Source organism: Apteryx rowi, unplaced genomic scaffold, assembly GCF_003343035.1.
Source record: "Apteryx rowi isolate R43461 unplaced genomic scaffold, aptRow1 scaffold_332, whole genome shotgun sequence".
Classification (NCBI taxonomy): domain Eukaryota; kingdom Metazoa; phylum Chordata; class Aves; order Apterygiformes; family Apterygidae; genus Apteryx; species Apteryx rowi.
The window spans coordinates 638,991-650,498 of NW_020449775.1; the positions used below are offsets into that span (position 1 = coordinate 638,991).

Sequence of the window (11,508 nt, forward strand, 5' to 3'; positions counted from 1 at the left end):
CTGAGCTGCTGCAGCCAGCTTCTGCTGCAGTTCATTTTTGTGGCTTTTTTTTCCTGACCCATTAGGAATTTTTGCAAACAAGGTACCTAGAGTTTTCTGTGAAGACTTTTTGGCTTGAATCATTTGGGATCTCMTTCTCAGGACTTAGTGTCCTTGCAAGCAGGTTCAGTATCAGTTCCCAGCACCCTGCAGTCGTCACAGTCTTCTGAGGTCTCACACATCAGTTTATGTATTTGTCTCACAGCATCCCACCCTTCTGCTTGGATAACACCTTTGCACGAGCAATTTAACCAGGTGTATTAGAGAAGACATTCAAGAGTCTCTTGGGCACCTCCATTTTTCCTGCTGGTTGTGGTTTTGTAAATAGTGGCTGTGTAACACTTTTTTATCCAGTAATTAAGGGCTGATGCTTCATCTCACTCATATGCTTCTGCCCTACCAGATCATATGATATGGGGATGTCCTCTCCTCAGCCACGTGGCAGCAGACTGGCTGCAGAGCCTGAGTCTGCAGCTGGGGAGAGGCACATTCAAAAGGTTTCAGGATGTCAAGGAAAGCTTTCTAAAGTATACAAAGAATGGTGTAGAATTGATATTGCTACAGAACTTCTATGGTGATTGTGTTACATTCAGTAATCTATATTTTTATAGGTCTGATGTCCTCCCCATGAAAGTCTTTGGTAAAACTCTAGCTATTGCAATGGGAAGAGGTTTGCTCTCCTTTTTTTTTTTTTATTTATTTTTATTTTTTATTAAGTACACCCAATCTATTAAACATTAACTTGTCTCCTTTGTGGTGAGAGCAGTATGGGATTTGAGAATGTCATAAATGCTGGAACATGATTTGTAGACTTGCCTTCTGGTGGGATAGCAGGAACACCCCAAAGCAAACACTGCTTGGGCCCAGGGTWCCCCCTGGTCATCATTGCAAGATCATGCTCCATCACCACCTGCCTTTAATCACTGCAGACTTTGAGCTCACTCATTCTCCTTGCATAAATGGAGGGCGTCTTTATTACTCTACAAGGGCTTTATATTATTCATTACTGGAGAAAGCAAAGGGAACAGCAGTGCTGTTTGTGCCAAACCCTAATTGCAGAACGCGGTGTCCTTTCAAATGAGTTCCCACATTTAATCATGATGCTCTTCTAGTGCAATCGTTTGCAAACCCATCTGTTTCTCCATCTGCTGCAGGGGGATGAGAGTGCTGGTTTYCTTGATGATGTTACAAACATCCCATCTGTGGGGAAGGAGGTTTCTCTTAAACAAAAATGCAGTCAGGTATGAAACAGCAATGATTGTCCCCAAGGTGAGGAGCATGGTGAATGTTTTAAAGGGGAACAGCTGAATGTAGATCCCATTCACGAGGGAGCAGGCTGGGTACCGGATAACAGGGGGCATTTTTAGGGCAGGCTCCCCTGCTAGCAGCCTCAGGAGGAGCCCAACCAAGAAGCCAGTAGCCGAGCCATAGGTGTTGGTGTTGGGAATGAACAGGGCACAGCACAGCTGAGGGAAGAGCAGGGCATACACCAGCTCCCCGCTGAGGAACCAGAGGTCATAGACAGAATAGGAGTAAAAAGCCAGGCCAGCAGCTCCAGTCCCAAAAACCAGCATGGAGGCCCTCATGGTCCATAAGACTTCTCTCTCAGTAGCCTGTAAAATAGGAGATTGCAAAGTTACAGACACTGGGAACTTGATTAAATGGTGTTGGTATTGTTACAAGACAAATAGCTTGTCCCAGCTACTTGGGATGATTTCAGCTGATAACATCAAGCATTGTCCCCTACCACCATGGCACTGCTTCTGGGTGGAAACAACAGCATTTGGGGTACTACTGGCACTCAGCAGGAGTAGGTAGAGCTTTGATAGTGGGATTCATCTGCTTCCAGTGAGCTGTGGCAGGGAGCTGGCTGGGAGGTATTGGCTTTTGTGGAGACAAGTGCCAGTGTCTCTGCTTTGGGACACGGCAGCTGCTGGCTCTCAGCTCCTCAGGGGTTTCAGACTTCTGAGAGCTTCTGCCTCACCCAGAGCCAGAGGAATGATTCCCCCCCACTTCAAAGCAGCCTCTTCTGCTCCACGGGAGCTCAGCAGGAACCTGGGGCAGAGGTTTACACAGAGTCCTGGGAAGAAAGAGCTGCATCCCRCTCCAGGCCACACTCACAGGGACCAGCACTGCTCTGCATGGTCCCACTTCAGGCTAGTTTCTGCCAAGATCTCGCTTCATCCAGGTGGTGCTCACCTCCAAAAGCTGCTGAAGGCAGGCACCCATTTTGACCCACTCCAGATATGGCCCTGGCTGTATAAATTGGAGTAGTGCTTTGTAATCTTAAGGCTCATGACTTTATGCTATTCCCTGTAATACCCTGGTCCAAATTTTATACCTGTCATCTTATAATGAGCAAGACTCACTGTTGTGGGTATTTGTATTCCTACTGAGGATATRAATACCATTAATCTACATTTTAAGTTCTGGATCCAGAGCTCAGTTCAGCAGCTGAAGGACACCTCTAATTGTTGACAGTTCAGACTGGCTTTGAACCTATCCTGACACAAAAACCTCTGTCCTAATACAAAAACTTTTGAATGCTGTAGCCAAGTACCTTTTTCCTCAGGATTTTTCTGTAGATATTGTGAGCAAACATGGAGCTGGCAGAGAGAAGTGCTGAGTCTGCAGAAGACATTGCGGCGGCAGCGATGGCTCCCAAACCAACAATGGAAACGTATGCTGGGCAGAGATAATGTAAAACAAATGGCAGTATCATGGCTGATTCTCCTCTGTCTAGCGGACTTGGAAGACCATAGCTTGTCTGGTTCCAGTCTTTAAAAGAGAACGGGAAAAGTCACAATAAATCTTTCATTAATGTTTCTGCTGTCTTTGAATGTACCTTTCCACAGCAATCAGCCATGGCAGGGCTAAGGACTGAGGCCCACTCAGTATTTTAGGATTTAGATTCATTTCTTGGATTCCCCTGTGATCTCTACAGGCTGTGAAGTAAGGGAACGAAAGGACAGGGGACTGCAGATCCAGGCAGGAAACACCTACATTGATTATCATCTCTTTATGCAATGATAAAGGCCACAGTAATCCACTACTAGATGCAAACAGAGTCTTTTGATCCTATAGATAGTAGGTTCGATGCATGATGAGGCAATTCATGAAGTCAGAGAAAAAAAGGCTGCAAGGTACTTACAGACATTCTCTACTCCATCCCTGTCCTAAAGCAAGGTCAGTGCTGCCCTGTGACCCCTGACATGTTTATACTTTTTAAGAACTTCTCTGATGAAGATTTGACATCGTCCCCAAGTAGTATGCATTCCTGTGTCTCACTGTCTTTATCCCACTAGAAAGTATTCTTTAATACTTACCCTAAATGTCTCTTATTGGTGTGTAAGCCACTGCCATATCCATAGCAGGCATAGGGAAAATCCCACCTAAACTCAGGTTTGGCCACCCTAATCCACTAAGTCCCAGACCACTGTCCAGTCTGCCTTCTTCCTAGAACTATTTTCTCTTGTAGGTAGTTAAATTAATTAGGAACCTCTCTCCTTAGCCTGATAGTTTCTCTGGTGAGTACATTTCATTAGCCAGATATGCTKAAGAGGTGGCTGACCTGGGAAAACAGACTGTCTGAATTCTAGGCTTATTCATCTCTGCAGAGTTTTGTCAGGAAGCACGTAACCCACAGCTAAGCAGTCAGGGGCCCTGCCTGTGGATGATGCCCTTCATCTGAGCCTCTTCTGGATGGAAGGAGCTGAGAGCCCACAGGTTGCTGCCTCTTGGGTGCTYTGACTGCACCAGCACTAGCACACACTAAGAGCTGGGCATGCTGGATGCTAAGTGGTTAAAAAAACCCTAATATGCCTTATTGGGTCCTTGTGTTCTCCTGGGAGAAGCAGAGCCCTAACATGAGCAAGACCAACTTGCTCTCTGGAGTGTCTACACAACGGATGTAAAAGAGATGAATGTCAGTTGGGTGGAATGGATTGAGCTCTGGAGGTCTTCAGGAGCACTTCTCTTACCCGGCCTTGGGTAAAATTTGCACCTGAAATGAGACGATTCCCCGTAGCACACTGCAGCCTGTACTGGATCCACATTTTTCCTTTTCCCCAGTAGTGTCTATAAGAATAGCTGCGCTTTGTATGTTTCCAGGAATGGGACACTTTAAGATCAACCCACTTTCTAGCTTTACTTGCTAAGAGGGAGTTTTGCTCTGATGTTCCYGATGACAGATGAATTCATAAACATCGAGCTCTTTCTTTAAATGTCTGATGATCTGGCTTCTCTTTAACCCCTGCTCACAGCTAGTACAAGACTAAACTCCTGTGCTTTGAACTTACAGAACTGAACTTTTTGATTCCTTCAAGTGTTTTTTCTCCTGAACTTTATTAACAATCAGTAGTTACACTACTGTTGCAGAAGATAATACCAGAATAACATTTTGCGGAGAAAAGAATTTTACAGTGTTTTACAAATCTTTCTGAAACATGGGTACCATACCAGACACAGCTGAGGACAGATTCTGCCTTCATCTTTCCTCATCAGAAGGTCCATGAAAGCCATTTCACCATAATGAAATGGCTTTAAACAGGTCTTGTAGCTGTTTAAATATCACTAGGTAGCTGTGTATTGAACTGCAGAAGGCTCCAGGTGTCTGATACAGACTTTTCACTTGGTAGCCAAATCTTCCACTGAGGGCTTTTAGTATGCTCTGCTCCTGAAAGTCTGGGCTATGTAATTGGAAGAGTAAATCAGGACTTCTTTGGGTCCCATTTTAATCACCTTTGGCAAAAGCAAGTTCATTATTCAGAGACAAATTATTTAGTTTTACCTGTTGATGCTGCAGCTGCCCCAATAAGCACAGAGGGGATGGCCATAAGGAAGCACCCCAGTCCAGAGAGGTAGGAAATGAGCCTTGCCTGTCCCAGCGAGGCAGTGGAGAGGACTCTTTGGAAGTAAGTTTGCCACGGGATGCTCCCAAGCACCTGAAACRTTCAGATATCAGTGGCGTTCCCTGCTCGACTCTTGACTGCTGCAGTCAKCCATCCACTCTGAATGGATGATAATCTTTCCTGTTATAAAACCCTCACTTCAAGTGTAGTAACTTTGCTCAACTTTAGCCACTCAGGCTGAAATTTCCTATGACTGAGAGTGTTCTTTTGTTTTAAGTGTGATGGGTGTGAAAATTTGATCAAAACAGGTTAACTCTTTGAAAGACAGAGACATCCGAAAAGTAGGTTATGTGACATAGTGAAAGAGGAGTAGAGGAGGGAAAAGAGAAGAGAATTTTGTCAGGTATGTGACTTTTGTAAAGATCTGCTCAAGCTTGGCTAGAGTATAACCTAAAAAAAAAAAAGCCATTTTTCAGTTGCTCAGCAGACAAATTTCATCAGATAAAATCTGAATATTCTGTACTGACCAAACAAGCTCAAGCTTCTGTGGGTCTTTATTGCCAATCTAGTGAGAGAAAGCAGCCTGTGGTAGCTCTTGTTTATACTGGTAGTTCGAAAGTGGAGTTGCGCAGTGGAGCTAACAGCACCAAACATGCAGTACTGTTTTTTTAATAATTTTTTTTAGTAGAGAAGATTATACATAGTTATGTTAAAAATACATTATTGAGCCTGCAAGACCAACTTCTCAAAAGATAGGAAATGACTAATTTAGTGCCTGGTGTGAAACTAGTTGTCTGGGTGGTCTTACTGAAGAAGCTCTATTCCTTCGCATGGGTGCTGGGTGTAAGGAGAAGGTGGCAGGACGTAGTGTCCCTRCCTCTTCTGTCTAACCCAGAGCTGAGCCCTGGATATCCCCAACCCATTCAGTGTGCTGCAGAGTGGCTGAGAAAAGGGTTTAAACTTCATCCTGCCTCTGCCAACTGTGAAGAGTTGTGGGCTCCTGTCCAGAAGAACCCACAAGCTTTCCAAACAGAAAGACCCTCAATTCCTTTCCCAACCACCTCTCCAAGAAATATTTCCTACCAGATAGAAGAAGTCATCCAGCCATCTTCCAAGATACTGTTTTTCTATTTTCCCAGTCCAAGGGGCTTGGTAGGTTTTATGAGTTGCAGTGTAGTAAATGCTTTCTGTCGCAGGGTTCATCAGGGCGAAGGGGATACAGACCCACTAGGATAGAAATGGAAATAGTCAACCAGTTCCCCAGGGTCCTTGTTCTTGGGGGAACCATTCAGATATAGAAACTAAGATACATGTAGAAGACAAAGTTATGTAAGATTAATCTCAGACTAAGAGTTTTCCTTTACCCCCCCTTCCTTACTCTAAATCTACATGTTTCTGGTCCATAACATCATCCAGAGCATGGGTCTGTAATTCAGGTCAACTGATGCCTTCAGTAGTCAGATCTCTTTCCTTTCCAGCCAAGATTATTCCAGACAGATTCTGCAGACCTTACATGTGGGCAGCCACATTCACCCAGCAAGGCCAATAGCTTGTGTAAGTGCTGTCTGACATATACAAGGACTGGAAGACCTCTCTGAAGGTCTTCTCCTGAAGAGGAACTGTGGGGCAGTGGCCAGTATTGATGGAGTTATTTTTGGTCTCACACATGCYGAAAAGAAGAGTAGGATTTTGTCCCTTATCTTAGTTAGGAAACTGGTAACAAAGAAATACACAGGACTTGCCAGACTGAGGCTAATGAAAACCAACTGGATGACATCCGTGTATGCAACAGAGTAGAGGCCTCCCAGTAGAGTGTAGAGTATGACAGTGCATGCTGAGAGGATGATAGCCAAAGAGCTTCCAATATCCAAGATGACCCTTATCGTTGCCCCTGCAGACAAGGAAAGCAGCCAACTATTTTAACATAGATTTCATACATGAAGTTGTAGAATGCAGAATAAATAGGGATACTACTCATGGCAAGGGARTAGTCCTCTTTCTGTTTTCTCACAGTTTCCCTCTTTCTGCCTACACCTCCTCAGCTGCTTTGGTTCACTCCAGAGTCTCACATTGTCCCCTTTCCTCGCTCTGGCAAGACCCTTCTCACCTGGRCTCCCAGCAAGGCTGCGTCTTGCAGCACTGCCTTCCCCATCCCTTCTCCTGGGCCTGCCCAGCACTCTTCTCCCCTAATCCCTGTCCATACACACTGTTCCTGTCACTATCTCTTGACAGCAGCATCAAGTCCTGCAGAGCCAGATCCCCTCTGCAGCTCTACCTCAGTGTCAGCACACCTTGCTGGCTGAGGAGTGCATGGTCTAGCAGAGAGCAGGCAGAGCTAGGACTYGTGTTCCTTGTCTGCTTCTGCTACCACCTTTCTGCATGGCCTTAGCCAGGTCACTTTGCTTCTTTGCATCTGCTCTGCCACAGGTAAGATCAGGGTAACAAATCATATTGCCATAATTCTCTACTGTAGTATAATGAATATATACAACTGCCAAAGTTGAGCCATTCTAATCAATTTTGTTTTAAACCTAAAGAACATGTTTTTCAGAAATTAGAAATGGTTGTGTTCTTCTCACAAAAGGAGACATGAAGCACAACTTTCCACAGCTTAATTCAATACAGTTCCTAGATCTGTATTATACTGTGTTTATTGTGCCACATAATCTTCAACAAATATAACAGCGAAATAAGTATTTACCTAGGGAAGCCAGGATAGCTGCAAACCAGAACACCTCCCCTAGCAGTGGAGGAATGAAAAGTAAGCTTCCCATCATGTTCCCGTATATTTCTTGGAGTGGGTCCATCACYGTCACATAATTCCTGGATCTCATTGGATTTACGAAGAAGAAACCACCTATCGGAAATGATAACATTTGGATAGAACTCTGGATGTGTTTTCTCCCAAGAAAAATGTCAGAATTCTATGGCATTTGGGTTTATATCAGATTCATACAGCGAGTGTGGAATTCAGTCTGAGATCAAGACATGTAAATGCARTTTTCTACATGTGAACTGCATGTCTGAGCTCTCTTATAGGCAATGGACCCTAGRGAATGATGCAGCTGGCCAGACACCAGGGACTTGATTCCCTTGCCTAAATGTGGGGGTTTCGCCCATCTGAGAGGTTCTAGGTTATCAGGGACATCTGCTTGTGGCTGGTAGTTATGACCCAGAACTTTTGGGAGACCTACATCTTTTTGAATTGGCTGCTGGAGGTGAAGCAGGATCCCCTAAGGCATCCCAAATGGCAGAAGATACCTGTGCTTAGGCAATTGAATTGTGTTCTGAAACGTCTGCTTAAAACTAAGCTGAACTCTAGGTACATTGACTGTATTCAGTACAGCTCCATTGACTGTAACAGGAACTCAGAGATGCAGCTCACAAGGTACTTGCCTGTAGATGCCTCTTCATCTCCAATGATCTGTCAGCCTGAGTGCTGAGACACACAATTTTCTGAAATGCTTCCTTAGGCGTATGTCAGTAGGCAGAGAGAGATGCATTAGAGACCCATATTTGGTGAAAAAGAACCAAATATTTTGTCCTTGACCGTTTGATGCACCAAACATTCCTTTTCCATTTACATTTTCAGTTTGGTGGCTTCATTGTCTCTTCCCAGAATTATATTGTTTTAATCTGCACACTGAGCTGAGTGCCACCCACCTTCATCTAAGTATTAGACCTCAGTCACACAGMAGCCTCATTAAAACCAAGGAATGTGTACTGTGCCTAACCCTAAAGCCAACAGGACTGCTCGTCTGGGCACTACTGACCTGAGTAAAGATTGCAGGATCAGACCTGTGCTCCCCAACTTCATTAGTTAGAATTATTCACATAGGAAACGCTGGCAGTGTATTTCCAAGCCTGATTCATATTCACGTCAGCTGAACTCTTTTCTCTGACTTGAGAGTAAAGGTTATTGCTATTTTAAAAATTCTTGTGCAAGGTCTGCACAGATCTCCTTGCTTTAATCATCGCACATCCTTAGAGAGTTACAGCAAAATCCAGTGTGGACTGGAAGAAACTTTGGTCTTTACAGTCCCACTTTATACAGAAGGGAGATAGGCAAGACAGCTCAACCTCAGCGTGAGTCCAAWAACCCTTGGAGTCAGAAAAAGGCATAGGACACTGCAAACCTAGCTGGCACGGAAGGGTGTGGGTCTCTGTTTCAACACCAACAGTGACCGCCCATTAAGTGGGACTTAGCTGGATCCACCACAAATTAGTCTTGTGTTAGGACTAGTCAGAAGAATGTATTTTAGTGGAGATGGATCAAGATGGTATTCTTTCATTGCACAAAAATTTCAAAGRAAAAATTAAAATGATACAGCTACTCTCAGTATTGTGTGAATAATGGACTGTGGTGAAAAAGTGATGTCCACATAACCACATGTTTCTAATGCTAACAGATGAGATTTTTGACCTATAAATTGCTCCAGGCAGGCAAAGCTCTGCACCTGTTTCAAGTCACCCTGGTTTCAAATGTTTCAACTTAGAGGATAGGACTGTAAATGCCTATTCTGAATCTACTGGAGACTGAAGATATGAAATCACCTTTAAAATGTATTCTACACTCTCTTACACATTGTAATACACCCAGATGAATTTTTAAAAAAGACTTATGATGTCCTGATTACTATGTTAATTATTTACCAATAACAAGGGACAAGGCAAATCCCACAGGTGCCTGGACCCACAATAGTCCTTTCGAAGGCAAGTAGACAATTTCAGCTGTGCCATTGATATATGCTCCTCCAACCCAGGTGGCTGTGAACGTAAAAGATGTAAAGGTAAGAGTTATGACACATATTCTCAGCTAGTCTCATAGAACACCCTGAGAGATTGTAAACCTTTTGTTTATACAAATATTTAATCACAYGCCTGTTTTCTTTCATAAATCTTTTCCCATAGTGAGATGTACAGTTGAGTGGGGTAACAGTATTAGAATCCCACCCTAAACAAATTTAAGATTAGGTTCAAGAATGAATATCTGTGTGTGCATGGAAAAACTCATTAGTGTTTAGACATTTAGAAGCAATTTGAAAATGCCCATTCTTTGTTTCATTTTTCTCAGTGGAAGACTCCTGCTAGAGCAGGTAGAACGGCCTTTGTTATTCTTCCATGACTGATAGATCATCATCCCTGAGTACACAGGCTAAGAAAATAGACCTCGGGGGAAAAAAAATGCAAGTAGTCATTGCAGTCAGAACAGCAAACCTAAGGACGGGCTTAACCAAATATATTAGCTAGACAAATATCACTTGGGGCAGCCTTCACCAAAAAAGAAGCAGGGAAGCAAATTCCAGATGATGTCACGCAGCTGGGGCAGAAGAGGACAGAGGAGGGCAGCCAGCAGTGGGGAAATGTTCTCTCCTTATGGCTCCCACCAGGCAAGAGCCCAGTGCTCATTTTGGGGAGCAATTTGTTCCACACAGAACTGGATTATTGCAGGAGTAAGGCCCTTSTGTTACACTGGATAACAGAAACTGGTCCAAGATTAAGACCACACTCCTCCTTAATGAAAAGCACCGCATTGTTCAGGCCATACTCTTTAATTTAAAAGAATCTACATAAACATCAGGTTCTGCATAGTGTAAAGAGGTCTGGAAGAATCCATCCCCAAACGATTCATGAAACCATACTCCTTTAAAACCACGCTCAGGTTAAATCTGTCYTGACATTAAAGGAGGTAACTTGCTTTGAAAGGGAAAAAAAGCCCCCCAACCACATGTAATATGTATGTTTTAAGAAGACTAAAAACATTCCTTTAAGAAAACTTACCAGTTGCAGTAAACAATCCAACGAAAGCATTTATATTCCTCCCTCCAACTATGGCCATCTCAGTGGGGTTTCTGTTCTTCTGATCTTTTTTGCTTTTCCAAGAAGCCCAAATTCCAGTAGCTAAAGTTAATGTGTAAAACACACTCAAAGATACTACACCTGGTATATTGAGAGCCATCTTCTGTTGTTTAATTTAGATCATGGAGATGAATAATGGATTTATGATTATATTCCTCGGTAGAGTTTACAATTAGAAGAAAATAGAAAAATCAGAAAAAAACCTGCTTTCTTGTAAAAAAAAATCTACTATTAATTTACTGTACTTTGGGAGAAATGATGCAGTCTGAAACAGAGCTGTAATCCCAGAAGTCTGAGAACTGGATGCARAGACTACTGGTCATCTTTCAGTTTCTACCCTTCTTAGAGAAATATTCAGTCCTACTTTCATGGACAACAGAGAATAAGAGGGTAGGAATAAGCACTGATAAGAGTAAATGAACACTGATGAGAGGGATAATATTAGTTTGGCTTAAATGAGGGTAAATGTTATATTTGGTCTGAGAGGGAATGGTATGTAAATAATCTGTATCCATTTCTCTAGGTTCTATTTACAAGGTTAACACAGAAGATACTGCTAAGAATTTGTCTGCTTAAAGTTGACTGAACTAAACCCACAATAATAATCAAAATAAACTCAGGAAATGGTGAAAGAACATTTACCAACGATCAATTGAAGGAGCTATGTTCTAGTATTCAAAGCAAGTGCATTATTGTTCCATTTCTGAAAACAGGCAGGACTGTGAGGTGTTGTTAGACACCTATAATATATAATATATTA

The 11,508-nt window shown here is 43.0% G+C and overlaps 1 protein-coding gene across 1 annotated transcript; it reads right to left on the reverse strand.

Annotated features, from left to right (window-relative positions):
• Positions 1–1,130: 1,130 nt before the first annotated feature.
• LOC112969063 (high affinity choline transporter 1-like) lies at positions 1,131–10,848 on the reverse strand. The gene is made up of 8 exons (XM_026071934.1): positions 10,671–10,848; positions 9,543–9,656; positions 7,591–7,746; positions 6,632–6,780; positions 5,973–6,116; positions 4,829–4,982; positions 2,600–2,817; positions 1,131–1,652 (listed from the first exon to the last, which is right to left on the reverse strand). Exons 1-8 carry the CDS (start codon positions 10,846–10,848, stop codon positions 1,131–1,133), a joined length of 1,635 nt encoding a protein of 544 aa, XP_025927719.1.
• Between the last annotated feature and the right edge of the window lie 660 nt (positions 10,849–11,508).